The sequence below is a fragment of the Lolium perenne genome, chromosome 5 (genome assembly GCF_019359855.2).
Source record: "Lolium perenne isolate Kyuss_39 chromosome 5, Kyuss_2.0, whole genome shotgun sequence".
Lineage (NCBI taxonomy): Eukaryota > Viridiplantae > Streptophyta > Magnoliopsida > Poales > Poaceae > Lolium > Lolium perenne.
Window position 1 is genome coordinate 152,061,331 of NC_067248.2, and position 17,697 is coordinate 152,079,027.

The following is a 17,697-nucleotide window of genomic DNA, read 5'->3' on the forward strand; positions in this document are numbered from 1 at the left end:
ACTATTGCTCCACAGTGCCCCGCGCTTTACGGGAGATGAGGTCAGCGCGGACCTTTGAACCCGGACCACCTGCCCAGTTCCTTCTCATGCAAGACTCACCAGCCTCGAGTCGGTCTAGAGTATAACCCCCAGTCGGATATGGCTTGTAGAAGCCGGCCCAGCCACAGCGTTGAAGGCCATAGCCAGGCCGACTAGGACTTAGAGCCACCGCTTCCGGTCGCCACGGCTCCACTCGGCCGCTCACTTCTTGTTGCCACCGGCCAACCTCACCGGCCGTCCGCTGGCCCATTGCCCTACCCGGGTTCTTCCCCCCGACACTTCTCTCGCTCCCGGAATGTCCATCGTCGCCTTCCGTCAACCCTAAACTCCTCATGGTGGGCATTGCCGAGGAAACGCCTCGTCAATTGGCGCCGTCTGTGAGAATTGCGGCAACTGGATTTTATCATCTGGGTGAGATCCTTCATCATCATTAGCAATACGAGAGATCGGATCTGGCCGTCTCGTTCGCTTTGTCGGTTTCCTCACGCAAAGGACATAGCCACAACTTCTCGTGTTTCCGTCATGTCTGGCCTGCGCGTAGCGTCAAGACGCGAGAAAAAAAGGGCATTCTCGCAAGCAAGTTCTTGGAAGCTAAGAAGCAATTATTTGACACAAAAATCGGCTTCAAAAAAAAGAAGGGCAAAAGAGAATTTTGATCGCACAGGGAACATGGTCCCGACCGAAAAGACAAAGGATGAAAACTATTGTCCTCCGTTGACTTAGCAAGGCAAAGAGATAGAAGAAAAAAAAGATCAAGCTCTACTAGCTGTATACGCATGTACGTGGAGATGAAGCTTCAATGAAAAATCATCAAGTGAAGAAGGGAAGATCAATTCTCGTTCGTGCAAGTATATCGGAATACGAGGACGTACAAACAACAGATCTGCCAGCGCACACTCGTCATCACCATCGCCATCGTAAATTCGCCGTCGATAAAATTAGACGAGAAAAGCGTATTGGTTCCGGAGCGAAGATAGCAAGTACATCACCTTCACGTGAAGATCAAAATCATCTACTCCGTCAACTTCTTTCCGCCAAATGCCGCTCCACTTCGTCTGCGTTGTGCTTCGTTGCGAACTCTTCATCCGATACAAAAATATCAGGTACTATATTTTTAATTAGTTATTACGTGTAAAATTATATTTCGCTAAATATTTTTTGGCTCGCACTATTATTTGCGCATAGTTTTTGGCCGCAATATAACTGCAGATCTCTACTATATAAAAAGGAGGAACTTGTTCTGTTTCCTCCGGTCTAAGATTTCGTCCTACATATTTTCCCTATTCCTATTTTGCCCTTCCACCAAATCACATAATACGCCTGCATGCCACGATGCTGGTTCGTTTGCTTGGTCGAATCCCCCACCGCGCTGCCCACGCGACCAGGCCACGCCAGCCAAATTCCGACGCAAACCCTAAGCCAGCCGGCCAGCTCTCGCCACTCACCCACGCGGCGCGGGGCCCAATGGTGGAGGTGGCGCTGGCCCAAGGGAGGACGGGGGCGGCAGGGAGGAGAGCACCGTCAAGCTCTTCGTCGGCCAGGTGCCCAAGCTCATGACCGAGGCCAAGCTGGCCGCCATGATCCGCGACAAGGCCACCAAGGTCTCGCGAGGTTCGTACGGATCCGTACATCCCAACCCGCACCGCCGGGGTTTCATTCCCTCCACCCCGTTTCCTTCCATGCCTGCCCGTCTCTTCGTTTTTTTCTTCTTCTCGCGGGTCGGGATCTGGGCGCGGTTCTGCGGGAACATGGTTCTGTTGCTCTGCATTTTCCGCGCTTCCTCCATGGGGGCCAATGCATGCCGCACAGGAAACTTGAGCTGGCTGGTTTCTCTCTGTTCCGGCCAAAATGTTTCTTGCTCTGCTGCTGGGAATTGGGCTCCTTCATGGCGGTTCAGGTTCGATGTGGTGGGGGAATTTCATGCGAGGGTTGCGTTGAACTGTGAACATCTGGTACGGTGTGAGCTCCACTGTGGAGAAAAGTCAAAACATCTATCCACGTCCGCTTCATTCACCCCATGTTTCATTTTGAGGTGCTTGTCTCGCACGTAGGAGCTTTGGGTTGATTGAGATTCTCCGATTTTGGACTCTTGTTAGTCACCATTTTAGAATGTCCTCATTTGTTGGGTTTAGGTGCATAAGGTACACCAGATTTATAAATTTGATCACTCTTAAATCTTCATATAGTTGCGTATATCACTTTCAGGAAAATATATGAAATTCTGTAATTGTTTAATTTGTATATCACTCTTAAATCTTCAGATAGTTGCATATAGTGCCTGAATTTATATAATTTGTATTGGCAAAATAACTAGACATCTAATATGTTGGCTTTACTTTGTAATTAGTAGTATCAAAGATCTGCTTGGATTGTCATTTTGTCAGTGCAGACACTATAAGCAAGTACTTATTCTCACCTGTTGTTGATCAAAATAAATATTGCAGGGAGTTGGCTGCAGCGCTAATTAGCACACCATTGTAACTGCTTGTGTCTCTGCATCATTTTCCATATTCTGTGTTAATACCAAAAAAATGGCCACCCCTTGACTTTTGCTCACGCTTCGCTACTGGTTTCAGGTAAAAGCTTGTGTCATATAACTGGTAATCTGTTTGCTGTGTTGTGTTGTCTATTGAATGCTGGGTTTCAGGTAGATGCACAATCCTTACATATTGACATTGATAAACTGCTTGCTGATAACCTCTGCACCGTTGCTGCTGCACGCATTCTGCCGCCCCCTCCAAGCTGGATGCCGGTTACGATGAAGAAGAAAATGACGAGGAAGACCAGAGTCTGATGAAGGCCACAGTCTGGCTTTCCTGCGAGGACGAGCGCTGGCGACGCTCTCAGCTGCCTGCGGGCGGCGCAGATAGAATGTCGGACGCGGTGCGCTGCATGGCATTCCTGGTATGCTACCTCCGTGGGTGGGCAGGGTCCCCAAATAGTGGCTTGACCATCTCTGTCCCCTATCTCACCATTGCTAGGGTGCACTCACATTCAGTAAGCAAAGTCTGGACGGTTGGACTAGGTCATGTTAAGTTTGTGACCTGCACTGAATTTTTCTGGTCATCCTTTTGATAAGTGAAATTAAGTACGTTGAACCATTCATTATAATTGAAATATCAAGGTGTATGTGCTAATTCTCTGTTCTATTGCCTTTATTATGCTCATGGTTCATTGTAGCATTTTAATATGCATGACTCTTGAATTGGCCAGTAGGAAGGCGTCATGGCACCCTCTCTGCCACCAAAGTCACAATTGAAGAATATGGTAACTTGTCTTGCTCATTTCATTTGTCACTATATTAATATAACTTCTACAAGGGAAATCGAACTTTACTGGGTGTTAAGTTTATTGAGACTAGATTGTTGATGAAATGCATATAGTTGGGAAGATCATGTTTGATAGAAGATTCAATGTAATTAGACACTTCTTTTCCACTTATATATGTTGAGCTATCCCTTCAGAACTATGAAAGCAGTAGAAAATCACGCTTGAATTATTTTCTAGGCATCTTATAAATAATTTCATACCATGCAAATATGTTACGCAAATATGCAAATCTCTGACATGTTTCATGAGGCGGAGGGAAGTATACTGCTTGGGTTGTCATTAACTCAATCCTTGTGATGAATTATGTTGACAGAGATAACGTACAATAGAGGTAACATCACTCGTGCTCATCAAGAGTGGGAGATGTGGCAAGATTATGTGGTATGTACTTCTTTGCATTGGAAAAAATTCACCTAACTATATCTACTGGCTCCAGTTTGATCTTGATTTGTTATGGGAACAACAAAGACACCATGTAAGGATTTTGATTTTCATGTAGTTATATATAGCTATTGTTTAAATTGACATCATTGTTCTGCTGGAGGAGTTGTGCAGAATCGCCATTGAGAAGTTCATGATAGCGTTCTTCTGATCCACTTTCTTATAGTGCCATTGAGCTCCTTCGCCAGTTCTTCATCGAGATAGCCTCAACACATCATCGGCAAGCAGCAGAACGAGGCGACCACGTTGGCTTGGGACACCAAGATTTCCACAAGACTCCGTCTTACTTCCCTTCTTTTTCAACCCCACCACGTATTATGTATGATCTCAGAACTGGTAGATTTTTGCTGAAGCTTTTCAATTGAATGGCAGCTGTGCATGTGTAGATACACCAATGAAATAGAAATAAGAGTATTTAAATAGTGCACAGATGGCTCTGATATTGGGACTTGGCAGCATGTTAAATAGTCTATCCGGTGAATTATGTTCCCATATTACTATTACTTTATCTCTGTGTGCACGACTTTAGTTACATAAGTGGCATGGAGATGTACTTTATTTCTTTTGGATGGTAGTCAGAATTGACCATCCTATTCTTTTGCATTAGAATTGTACATGCATTTCGTCTGATAACTTAAAAATGTTTAGGTGGTACATATAGTCCAATTGAAACTAAGTGCTTAAGAGTGGATTAGGACATTGATATGATGTTTGCGTAGAATCCTAGACACATAGTGGTCTGGTTTTTCCTCTTAAATTCTTTCAGTTATATAAAAAAATAAAAATCAAGGAAACAAAATTACAGTCAGCTAATATTGTTATTGTTGTATTATTATTTCCACTAACTAAAGTCTCCATGTAGAGTTAATTTTCATCTCACTTATGTAGGTTATCATTTGTCCAGCATGAATTACTTGGAACAGTGTGGAGCCTTCGGGCTCATACCTTGGGACTTTTATGGTAAGTTCCACATGAGGTATGTTATTATTTTGAGTTTTATATTATACAGATTAATGAACCGCTCCCCCTTGTTTATTAAAGCAGCAAGGATTGTTCTACTTGTACAGGCGTAGTGTATACCTTCTCGTAAATGAGAAGACATCAAGAATTCCAGTACTATGAGCTTACCATTTATTGGCTTAATCCATTGTATTTACATTTGCTTCCACTCCCGTTTTGCGATGTTGATTAGTGTGATGGATGGCGAAACTAAGATGTTTGATCTTTCTTTACAAATATAGTTTTCAAATATTCGTTAGTTTCAGATAGAGTGATACTATCAGTAAGCATTGGTATGCCTGTTTATTCTTCAAAAATAAGTAGTACTTCTATATGCATAGATTCATTTTCGCATGCTCTTCAAAATGAGTACATGACAGTCCAGGATGGGAGTTAGCTATAATTTTGTTTGCAGTGGCACAATACAAGAGTAAGCTACATCTCACACATTCTTATGCCTTAATTAGGTTCAGAGTTCAGGAGATAATTACCATTTGTTGACTTAGTCCATTGTATATACATTTGCTTCCACTCCTGTTGTGGGATGTTGATCAGGAGATAATTACCGAGACTAAGAGGTTTGATCTTTCTTTACAAATATAGTTTGAATATATTCGTTAGTTTCAGATAGAGTGATACTATCAGTAAGCATTGTTACACTAGAAATGCTCTATTTGTTCTTCAGAAGTAAGTTGTACTTCTAGCTGCATAGATTCATTTTCGCCTTCTCTTCAGAATGAGTATATGATAGATGATGGTAGTTAGCTATAACTGTGTGGCACAATACAAGAGTAAGCTAGCTCTCACATATTCATATGCCTTCAGTAGCATATTTTGAATTTCATGTAGGTTCAGGTTTAGAGTTCAGGAGATATGATATACGCAAAAGATATTTATTTGTTTGTTAATCACTGAATTGTAGAACTTTGTTGTGCAGGATCAATTTGAAAATATTCGCCAGCATATTGTCACACAGAGGCAGTGAAACTACAATCAAATCTGCTCATGTTGGTTTGCGTGAGTGGATCTGACATTCTTTGCTACTTTTCATTCCATTGCTCGCATTTCCATTAGCGGTAGGAAAAGCAACAAGATATAAAATGCAATTGACAAGGCACTGTCAAGAAATAGATAAAACATCTGAAGGCCTCCGCATTGCGCTTCAGCACGCATAAGCGGTGCTTTTTTACGCTTTCCTTAATCTTGATTTCACAAGCATTTTCTACTCTACGTTTAAAAATGAGATCATGAATGGAAGTATACTATGTTGAGAAATTTTAGGTAGGCTTGCCCTAGGTTGTAGTTTGCTAACTTGTCCGGTAATAACTCACCAAAAAACGGGAATTGTGGAGTTGCATGGTCTTAACATTGAGTATTGTCACGTCACTAACTAGGTGGCCAATAGTTAACACAAATACTTGTTATAGATGCTTCCACTTATATGTCAGCATGCTTGTGATATCTTTTATAGTTCCATAGTTTTATTTCCAAAATCCATTGAACTGTTATTATAGAAGTAGGTTATCTCACCAACCTTTACTATTTATAGTTTTATATTGTTATCTAAGTTCAATACTGATTTCAAAATCGTCTGTCCCTTCATCAGATCTCTAGCTTATTAATAACTAGGTTTTGATTTATGTCCACATTGTGCCTATGCATAGAAGTGGGCTATATCACCTACCGTTGAGAAAGAGCAAGAAGAAATCATGTTTGCTTGAATTGATCGCTTATTAGAAGATGATGTCTCTCCCTGTATGAATTATTGCCTCGTAGTGATTCAGCTACTGATGTCGGTTATCGACCCCTGATTTGATACAGCAAGAGTGAAAGCATGTGGAATTCAAGATTACTTTGGAGGATTATTTGGAGTTTGTGCCACAACATATAGTGCGGTAGGTAGGGGAGGGGGATGGTCTTCTTACCGGCAGTGAGGAGGCAGCGGAACACCGACGGTCAAAGTGAAGCTCTAGAGTGGGAACTAGGGAGCATTAATGTGAGTGCATGTGTGTTTTTGGTGTTTATTGGTAGTTTTCTCAAGAATCTGTTAGGACATGGTGCGGTCAATATGGAAAGTTCTCTATGATTTTTTGGATTTATATTAAACTATCAAAATAAGCTCTTCATTTTTATGTGTATGTTCCATAAATGCACTTCAAACAATTAAATTGTTGTCCCAAAAATATAATTCCAAATGATATTCTTATTATCTCGTTTTAGATATTTCTTATTCATTACACATCTAAATGCGTATCAGCTTATATGTTTTTCAAAAAGTTGTGGGCTCGTAATGGAGCCTTAGGTGTCCGTGCTTCACTTGCGCATGAGAGTTTCACCTCTTTCAAGTGTAAATTTGCCTACTACTCCTTTTTGTGTCATGGCATGAAGCATATGTGGTAAAAAACAATGACAAAACAATGATATAGGACGACATGATGTTTGTATTTTAACTATTTCTGATTTGTTTATATGTGTTGTTGCCCCGTAGCAACGCACGGGCATTTGTACTAGTTGAAATAAATGTTCGACTACTCAACTCGGTCGACCGCGCCCGCCGTTGCGCACTCGCCGTACTCGGGGGCTCGCAGGTCACAGACCCGACATCACATACTCGATATATTCGGATGCTCATCCGTCGCGGATCGGCCATATCAAATGCGTCCTCTTCATCAGCTTCATCGACCACGTCGGCCAGGCGCCGCACGGCTATATTGACTATCTCTGGCCACGTAATTACTTTGACTGCGCCCGCTACATCGACTATCTCTGGTCGCACAATTACTTCAACTGCGCCCGCCCCATCAACTATTTCTGACTGCGCAATTACTTCGACTGCGTCCGCTATGCGACCTGCTTCCACATTGGCTTCGCCACAGCCGATGGATTTATCTTTTTCGGCTCTGGATATACCTTTCCCGGCTCAATGGATTTATTTTCATCATCTCTGGTTATCAATGGATTTATCTTCTATAGCTATATATATTTAATTGATGCACTCCCGGGTCAGTGGATTCATCGTCTGTGATCTTCAATGGATGTCATCTTATATAATATTGACCTGATGCATTCTCGGGTCGGTGGCTTCATCATCTATGGTTATCAATGGATTTATCTTCTATGACTATATATATTGACCCGATGCACTCCCAGGTCAGTGGATTCATCGTCTGTAATCTTCAATAGATATCATTTTATATAATATTAATCCGATACACTTTCGGGAGCGCTGGAAGTACTCGGGGGCTCATGGAAGATCTTCGACTACTGCCATCGGGAGTGCATCGGGAGCGCTGGTTTGCTGGAATTCAAGAAAACATGAAGACTCCTTATACTATCACTCCCATCAGGGGCGCTGGTTCGCTGGAAATCAAGAAAACATGAAGACTCCTTACACTACCCCTCCCATCGGGAGCGCTCGTTCGCTAGAATTCAAGAAAACATGAAGACTCCTTATACTATCACTCCCATCGGGAGCGCTGGTTCGTTGGAATTCAAGCAACATGAATAATCCTTATACTATCAACGATTTCATCAAAGCCTCAGGGAACATGCGAGTGCTGCAATTGATGATAATCTATGGACTGCCATAAAAAATACAAACAATTTCCACGAAAGCCTCAGGGAACATGCGAGTGCTGCAATCGATGGAAATCACGGCTCAGCAAGATATGTTGCGATTACTACAGGTCCATCGGGCCTGCAACATGAACTGATCATTCACAACTTGCTGATGACCACCATACAAAATATATGGCTCAGTAAGATGGAATGAGTCCGTCGGGTCTGTAGTGCACCCTATGTTCAGGTGTTTCCGCTGACGATTTACAGAAGTATACGACTCAGTAAGATGGAATGAGTCCGTCGGGCCTGTAGCGAATCCTACATTTGGGTGTTGCTGCGGATCAATCATCGACTCCTCAGGGTCATCATCAAAATTATCGACTCCTCCGGGATATCATCAAAATCATCGACTCCTCAGCGACATCATCATAAAAATCATCGATTTCTCTGCGACATCATCAAAATCATCGACTCCTTCGTGACATCATCACAATCATCGACTCCTTCGAGATATCATCAAAATCATCGACTCCTCTGGGACATCATCATCAAAATCATCGACTCCTCTACGACATCATCAAAATCATCAACTCCTCTGTGACATCATCAAAAGCATCCAATTGTTCTCGGAACTCGAAAAAATCTACGGTATTTGACTCAACATTTTTTACACCCTATACATGACTGCTTCATATTCATCTACAGGATCGGGGGCTACTCCCATCGGGAGCGCTGGCCGCGCCCCCGATAAAAAGATGGAAGCCTCATCGATAAATAAGAAAGAATCCGAATGTTCTAACAATCTAGCTCTTTGGCTTCTCTCGAAGCTTGCACCGTTTTGAAGACCCGAGAGATTTAAAAGTATCGGATGATGCGATAATTTGAAGACGTCGACATCAACATCAAGCTCTTCGAGTAGTACAACTTGAGTCTACGCACGGTTGCAAGCACCCGTCCATAGACTCGGGGGCTACTCCCATCGGGAGCGCTGGCCGCGCACCCGATAAAGAATAACTTCGACTCTACATCAAGCACACGATTCAACAGATGATCAAGACATTCAGACGATGAAAACTTTAGTCTCTGCCCGAAACTTCACTTCGGCCAGACACTCGGGGGCTACTGATGTGGGAATTACCCTTCGGGTACCCGACATTGCTATACCCGGTACAGATTATGAAGATGGACCAGCACAAGGACTCAACAAGCTGGACCCACAAGGAATGTCAACTTGGACTACAAGAAAGAAGACTCCAATACGAATTCTACTAGGACTCTTATAAACCCTAGCATGGTTGATATATAAAGCCAGACAGGTGCACCCCTTAGGATCGATATTGAGAAACAGAAAAACATAGACGCGATATGCCTAGACATCGCAACCCGCATACTAGAACTAGACTAGATACAACAACTCTGCCAATGGCGGCCCCATGTACACATATATTCATATAGTGGATTGCTAGCAGGACGTAGCGATCCTCCACCGCGGGGACATGAACCTGGGTACGTCGTGCCTGCTCTCGCTCCCGGAATCTCCATCGTCGCCTTCGGTCAATTCTAAGCCCCTCGTGGTGGGCATTGCCGAGGAACCGCCTCGTCACGAGCCCTCAGTTCAATAAGCGCGACCCTCGTTGTCGCTGGGGTCTCTCAGCTCTGCTTGTCCTCTCGGTCGGCCATGGTGGCGAGGGAGAGGATATTAGTGCTGCTACGATGTCGGCGGCAGCGAGGTATGCCTAGGTGCCTTCGAGATCTTTGGTGCCTGCAACGGTTCCAAGCAGTGGAGAGGTGTTGCCGCTACTATCCTTGGCCAAAAGGATGGCCCCGCTGAGCCCGAGATTAGTTTCTCAGGTTTGTTCTTCCTCCTTTGCTAGAGGATCTTCTCCGATCTCAACGTGGCGATGAACGTCGGTGCTTCCCCAGTGGTTTCGTTCCTGGTGGAAGCACAGGTGCCCGTGTTTGGAGGTCAAAGATCGACGACGGCAACGCTGGACTCGATCGTGTTTCTGCGATCTTCTTTAGGGTGTTTACTGCAAAATACCTCCTATCCAAACAACCACTTAGGGACTTTCTTGTATTCTTTTTATTTCTTGAGGTCTCTTCGGACCGTAAATGTACACCCCACGCCGTTTTAATGCAGATTCCAGGCCCTTCGTAGCCTTACCTGTTCAAAAAAAAAAGTACTACTTTTACCACGACCACTACCACTACTGCATCTAGCCAGAAACATGAGCCTGATCTAGCAGTCTTGGGGATTTATATGTGTTTGATAGACTTCGTTAATAAATCTCGCTGGCGTCCTACCCCTGTTGTGTTGCGGCGCTCTTGGTCCTCTGAACTTCATCTAGCCCAATGGCGTTGTAAACAAGGTGCGCCACCAAAGCCCTTCATCGGATATCGTGGTTTTTAGTGGATTTGCAATTGTCCACCATCGTTGCAGGATCATTTGCTTACTTTAGTTCTACAATCGGCTGTGCCATGATGTTATATACCACGACTTAGAGTGCTGATGGCGGCCCTTGTAGGCCCCAATTAATTTTCGGCCCTACATATATTAGGTGTCCAGCAGTCCAGCACCTTTCAGCAGGGCCCCTTGTACAGAGGCCTCCACTCTTCTTGGGCCATTTCGCAAACGCCCATGATAAGGCCTGCTGCTGCGAACAAGTCAACTAGCGAGAAGAGAAGAAGACGAGAAAAGTAACAAAGATGTCGAACACTGACGGAACACTCAAGTAATGCTGGCTGCGGAAGCGAAGCCACCCATTTTTGTCTCCAAGAGTGACGCAGCACTCACCTACATTTGGCGGCGGAGGCATCAGAGGAGCAGTATCTGGCAGCAATTGGAAAAGAAGCAGCGACCAAAAAATGGCAGCACTCCCAAGGCGAACTGATCGCGTCATGCATCGCGAGCGTCAACATTAGCTTATCACGGAGAACTATTTTCTCTTATACTGTATTTCTAACTGGTGGGCAGATCAAACAACAATACATGCTTCAAAATTACAGACACTTGTAAGTCACCAGCTTCACAATCACGATCGCAAGGCCAAGGTCTCTTGTTCTTGCTAGCTTCCGCAAAAAGACAGTTACTTCACATAAATAAAATTTCTGTCTAATGAAGATGTCGAGTGAAACGGAGATGTCTAGTGACATGATATCTTAATTCTTAAAATTAGTTTCCATATAGGAGTACCACACAACATTTGATCTCTGAAGCAAAAAATAATTATGCATGCATGGATGCACACTCGGAAAACAATACCTGACTCAAAAAGAGACATGAAGAAACAATAACTCCAATATCCAATTGCATATCTCACGAGCGCAAAATTCACAATACATTATGCCCCCAAATTGGAAAATTTGTCAGATCAAGATTGCGAAAATGCAGCTAAATTTCAAATTCAAATGGCATACTCAACTTTTTCCAAAAGGAGACAACTTTTTCCTCCGAAAACAATATCGGGACTCAAAAAGAGACATAAAGCAATAATAACTCCAATATGCAACTCCATATCTCAGGAGCGTAAAATTTGCATTATGCCCCCAAATAGGAAAATTTGTCGAATCAAGATTGGGAAAATGTTGTTAAATGTCAAATTCAAATAACATACTCAACTTTTTCAAAAACGAGGTTTTGTAGCCCGGGCTTCTGCATCGAAGAGATGCATACAATTTTTATTTCCATATTATTCAACAAAGACCTAGAGAACATACATAAAAAACCCAAAGCCATCATGCAAACACCTACAAATCTGAAAATGAGTGAAGAATATGCCATTAGGGCCTTATGCCCTGAAAACAAACAACACCCCATCATCTAGGTACCGGGGGCATAACCGAGTCGCTAGTCGGGTGGCGACATAGAAACACACACATCCGGACCAGCATACTCTGCGAGCACCTTATGCACTCGCTCAAGAAGTCAGCACCACCGTCAACCGATGTGCCACCTTCAAGGCAGATAAGTTTTTTTGAATTCTTTTGAAGCTTAAAAATACTATTTTCATTTAAAAAACAATATCAAGAGCACGAGAGCTTGGGACCCAAAATACCTCACTCCTAGTATAATTCTTAATGTAGAGAATCTTTTTAACTTCACTTTACGGGCTACAAATGTAAATAGCAAATAACCTAAAAATGAAGTAGATAAAAAAAAGCAGTACATAAGCTGTGATAGATGTGTGGACATAGTGGGTGCATCGCTACACCTATGAACCAAAGTAGATTTCGATCTGAAACATAAATAAGCTGGTGTACTCTTGGTAGTATCTCTTTTGGGTAAAGAGAAGTATATTAAGTGTAAAGTGGGATATTACAATCCTTGCAGGAGGCCTCTAGCATGGTGCCTTAGCCAAAACCTAACAATACTCTTATGCACCAGTGGTAGTTCTACAATCCCTCCAGTCTGGGCAGCTGCCCATGCTTGCTGCGGTGGCATGACGCTTTTGCGACAATGATGTTGTAGAGAAAATTGCTTTGTAGACACGTTTGTCCAGACTTCTAGAAACTTCTTGGTCCGCATGAGCATACACTAGTTCTCTCTTCAGTAGCTACCAAAATTTGCAAGAATAGAGTTAATCTATTCGCTATCCACCTTCACAAAGACATATTGTCTCGGGTTTTCACTTAGTAGTATAATAGCATGATGGACTTGAAGTTTTGTCGTCGATGTTATGTAATGTCTATGATCATGGCTCTGTTGGCAACGAAGTGAAAATTCTGTCCTTTGCATTCATCGCCTTTGCACCCACATAAATAAATACATATACATTGTTAACAAACCAGAAACATATATGGGTGAGGAAGAAGAAGAAGCGACTGAATTACTGTGTAAAATTGAAGTCTAAACCATATGACTACACTTACTTGTTTTTCCCAATTGTTGGTGCCAAAGGAAATGACGAGAAGCAACAACGTCTGTGTGACCAACCCACTGACTATTCCCAACCAAAGCCCCTACATGCATGCACATATGTTTAGATATCAAGATGATTACCCAATTATTATTATTATTATTTATAAGGTGAGGGAATATAGAATACCTGTACACCAAGATGACAGACGAAGGTGAAAACTAGAGCTGCAGGAATACCAACGAGATAGTATGCAACGAAGTTGACGAGAGCGCCAATCTTTTGTCGTCCGCAGCCCCTAACAATACCTGTAAACTAAATGTAAATCCCTAGTACCAATTTGTGCCACATGTAGGATCTTGGACTTGTAAACGGGAAGACCGGGACTTGGGCTTGTAAGTTGTAAACCCAGAGACGAAACTGTTTACTGGAATTTATGGAGTCAACGTGCACTTTCTCTGGTCTGTGTACGTACCTGAGAGAACGTACTGGAGCCCGTCAAACAAGACGGAGGGTGCCAGGATGAGCATCATCTTTGCAACAGAGGCAACCACCTCCTGGTCTTTGCTGTAGGCATGACCCCATAGGTGTCGCACCAGGATCAAGAGAAGGCCTTCGGAGGTGCCTACCAGAAATGCCAACAGTATGACAACACGGGCAGCCAGGAGGGCTGCGCGAGGTCTCCCCGCTCCGAGCTCGTTGGACACGCGCGTGCTGCAGATGCATGATGAGGTACGTTTGGTCATTCATGCTATAGGAGGAGTGTGAGTGGATGCGCATCTCTGTCAAAAAAAAAACGAAATGAAGATGCAGACCTTATGGAGGAAGAGAGTCCGTTGGGGATAGTACACACCAAGGAATTAGTGTTCAGGCCGCACGAGTAGGATCAGAGATTCAGCAAAGGAGGATCGATCACACAAAGAAAATACTCCCTCCGTCCCAAAATGTAAGGCATCTAAGGACTAGTCAAAAGTCAAACTTTACTAATTTTGACCAAATATTTAGAAAAATATATTTACATCTACAATATCGAATGGACATATTAAGAAAATATATTTTATGGTGAATCTATTCATCTTGATTCAGTACTATAAATGTTTATATTTTGTGTACAAATTTGATCAAACTTAAAAAACGTTGACTTTTGACTAATCCTTAGACGCCTTACATTTTGGGACGGAGGGAGTAGCATCTATGCACGTTATTTGACGTAGCAAAAAAAAAAAAAAGACCAGTACTAAATCTTATTCCTTATCGAGCATCTTATCCCATCTTAGAGTTGGTTTATTCGGCAGCACAATGCTACTCATTATAAGTTTTCCGACAAGACGGATTTATTTCACTACTAAACCCGAATTAGCTTCCAGCTTCCACTATTCCAATTTCAATCCTAGGACTTTTGCCTTTTTGAAGGACATTACTCCCTGCGGACATGCTGTTCTGAGAGGGGGCGAAACAGCATGTTAGCATTCTTGTTGGAAATTTATTAGTGTTGCTATGAAAAAATTTAGACCTCGGGCTCAAGGAAGTAGCTACCACAGAAAAGAAATCTAGATAACCTTTAGATGATTAGATCCATCTAAGATTTTGATTCCTAGTAAATCCACTCTGTTTCAGACTTGGTCCATATACAACCAAACCATATTCTGGAGGTCTACAGGAAGATAAAGAAACAAGGGATCGTATCAAGAACTGCATCGTACGAGAGAATAGGAATATGTACCAGATGGAGAGGACGGCTGTGGAGAGTTTGGGATTAGGGAGAAGGCCAGCAAGTAGCACCAGGACCTCGAATGACCACCACTCCATGCTGCAGATTAAACCAGGCGTTAAACTTCAGAAAGTTCCGCGTCGTTGATGAACTCGATCGATCACTACCACTAGCACTCACCAGACCATGATTGCAGACGGGACAGCGAGCTTCATGAAGGCGGGGATGTCGTCGAACGCCTGGCAGGAGAACCCCGTCCAGGTGGTCTTGCAGGACGGCGAGAGCCTGACGTAGAGGGCGAGGATGGAGACGTTGGTGAGGAAGGAGATGGAGTTGGCCACCGCCGCCCCCTTGATCCCCATGTCCAGCTTGTAGACCAGCGCCCAGCACACGAGCACGTGGTTGGCGGCGGTGACGCCGGAGCTGACCATCATCGGCACCACGATCTTCTGCGTCTGCAGGAACCGGACGTGGCACTGCAGCCACCCGTAGAAGAGCAGCGACGGGAGCATCCACCGGATGTACAGCCCGGCGCCCGCCGCGATCTCCGGGTCCTGCCCCAGCCGGAGCAGGATCCACCCCGTGTTCGCCCAAACCGCCGCGATCGGGACGCTCGCCACGCCCAGCACCACCATCGCCCTCTGCTTGTACACGCCGAGCATGTGGTCCTGGTTCGCCCCGAACGCTTGCCCGCACAGCGTCTCCAGGCTGCACGACATGCCCGTCTGCGGAGAAGAAGGGGCACGCCACGCGCGTAAGTACCGAACTTTGAGCTCGAGTAGCATCAGTGTAGGAGGAGTACCAGAAAGCTGAAGCCGGTGACGATGGCGAACGAGGTGGCCATGGACGCGCTGGCCAGCGCGAGCTCGCCGAGGTGCCCCACGAACATCACCGAAATCATCTGGATTACGTTCTGCAGGAGGCATCCCACGATGAGAGGCGCCGCAAGCCGGACCTGTTTCTTCGCCTCGCTCGTCACCTGCAGCAGGGCCGTGCCTTTGCCGCTCGCACTAGGGAGCGGCTGCTCCATGCTTAATTCCATAGATGTGTTCTTGTTTCTACAAGTGGAGGCGTGGAGCAGCTACCTCGGCTCGATCGGTTTGGTTGTAGTATATCGCTGCTTTTAAAGGCAAAGATCGCGATGACGGATACCCGTTCCAAAATGTAAGATTTTTTAGAAAACTAAGTCAGCTTTTTGAGAATGTTCGTTTGTCCAACCGTTTTAAATTATCAATTCGAACCATAACATGAGAATATTCCCTTTGGCTGGTCTCCATTGCGCCCCAGTCCAGCACTCCTTGCACACAAGAGCTGTCCATCGCATTAAGGCGCGCTTGGTATCCTGAGTTTTCCTTGGCTCGCATCTGGAACTTTTTTTTTTAGGTTGTTTGGTTTTCTAGGCTACCCCGCGTTGTTGCACAGCGCGGTTCTTAAAGCTCCCCTAGGCCAGGCACTGGAGGAACGCTTGAATCGGCCGTTTCCAACGAGGCACATTCGTCTCCGCAAAAAGCAATTGCGCTGCGTTCTCACAGAGCCACTGAGGGGAGACGGCCCGAGCTCGCGCGGAATGTTGGCTGTGGCGGAGGCTCTCTCAATGCCAATTCCACCCCCCCCCCCCCCCATTTCGAGCTCATCCATCCTTCAAGATCTAGCGACATGGGCGGATCGTCCTCACCCGCAAGGTCGACGAGGCTGGCGGCAGCGACGTTGGCTGTGGCGGCGGTGACTGGGTGACATAGGCATCCCAAATGGGCCTGCCGAAGATAGTACCCGGGGTTTACTGAAGGCCCACTACCCGAAGAATAAGAAGATTCGGGAGCCCAAGATATATTAAGGAAAGCTAGAGTTGTAATAGGAAGTGTTATTTGTAATCTAGCGGGATGAGTTAGAAACCGTCCCGGACTCTGTAACTTGTACAGCACGAATCCCTCGGCTCCACCTCCTATATAAAGGGGGAGTCGAGGGACGAAAAGATCATCGAATCATTATTACAAACCCTAATTTTCACAATCGTCGAGTACTTTTCGGCTGAAACCTTCGAGATCTACTTACCCTCTACTTCCAACTAAACCCTAGCCTATAATCCATAGGCATTGACAAGTTGATACCTTGTCAATTGGCGCCGTCTGTGGGAATTAGAGGCGTAAGGATCTGATCTCGATGGCACGTTCAAGATCTTCGACATCATCAACCGCAAGCAACACAATGGATCGAGGTAAACAGATCGCTGCTGGTCTTGTCGATTTTGTTCCTCACCCACCCTCCCGTTTGGATGCATATGCGTATCTGGCGGAGCCCACGGAGATGACGTTCGGAAGGTTTCACTTTCGCGTCGAGAAGGAAGGATCGTATCGTGTCGAAATTCCGATTTCGTCGGGATCGTCGGCGGTCGATTCCGATTTTTCAAGTTATACATCATCAACCAAGTCAGGAGAAGAAGAAACTTCGTCGACACGCTACGTCAGCACCAGAACAAGAGAGAAACTCGCCACGATCTTCAACGACACGTCATTTGAGTCATCTGCGGATTCATATATAAGCGATGGCTCAAGCGACGTCGACAGTTACGACTTCATCGACAAATCTATCACAGTGGGCAAGGTCTTCATCAATCTCAACGACGATGTCACCAAACCCAACATAGATCTGGATACAAAATATCATCAGATTTATGCCATTGAGGATCAAGAGGAAACATCTGAGGCTTTCGACGATCTGGGAAATCCATATGTCGATCCCTCCAATTTGCGACAAGGCCTG

At 44.6% G+C, this 17,697-nt stretch overlaps 1 protein-coding gene and 1 long non-coding RNA gene across 9 annotated transcripts; one reads left to right on the plus strand and one right to left on the minus strand.

Annotated features, from left to right (window-relative positions):
* Nucleotides 1-1,406: 1,406 nt before the first annotated feature.
* Nucleotides 1,407-6,981, plus strand: LOC127300262 (uncharacterized). 7 transcript variants are annotated; one of them, XR_007851033.2, is made up of 4 exons: nucleotides 1,407-4,129; nucleotides 4,699-5,387; nucleotides 5,747-5,826; nucleotides 6,631-6,981. It is a non-coding gene; the product is annotated as an uncharacterized lncRNA (long non-coding RNA). The 7 variants fall into 7 exon arrangements; XR_007851034.2 differs by having other exon boundaries at nucleotides 4,699-4,786; nucleotides 5,277-5,826; XR_007851036.2 differs by having other exon boundaries at nucleotides 4,699-4,770; nucleotides 5,277-5,826.
* A 5,664-nt stretch (nucleotides 6,982-12,645) lies between these two features.
* LOC127300263 (protein DETOXIFICATION 16-like) lies at nucleotides 12,646-16,050 on the minus strand. Of its 2 annotated transcripts, XM_051330357.2 has the most exons (8): nucleotides 15,740-16,050; nucleotides 15,118-15,662; nucleotides 14,950-15,036; nucleotides 14,042-14,098; nucleotides 13,702-13,940; nucleotides 13,416-13,534; nucleotides 13,240-13,329; nucleotides 12,646-13,112 (listed from the first exon to the last, which is right to left on the minus strand). In XM_051330357.2, exons 1-8 carry the CDS (start codon nucleotides 15,977-15,979, stop codon nucleotides 13,062-13,064), a joined length of 1,428 nt encoding a protein of 475 aa, XP_051186317.1. In that variant the 5' UTR covers nucleotides 15,980-16,050; the 3' UTR covers nucleotides 12,646-13,061. The 2 variants fall into 2 exon arrangements, with proteins under 2 accessions (XP_051186317.1, XP_071676141.1); XM_071820040.1 differs by lacking the exon at nucleotides 14,042-14,098.
* Nucleotides 16,051-17,697: the final 1,647 nt, after the last annotated feature.

Coding starts and splice junctions, on each gene's coding strand:
- LOC127300263 (XM_051330357.2), bottom strand. CDS start 15,979: ATGGAATTAAGCATGGAGCAGCCGCTCCCTAGTGCGAGCGGCAAAGGC. Junction 15,663..15,739: donor TCACCGGCTTCAGCTTTCTG/GTACTCCTCCTA, acceptor TCTTCTCCGCAG/ACGGGCATGTCGTGCAGCCT. Junction 15,037..15,117: donor CCGTCTGCAATCATGGTCTG/GTGAGTGCTAGT, acceptor TTTAATCTGCAG/CATGGAGTGGTGGTCATTCG.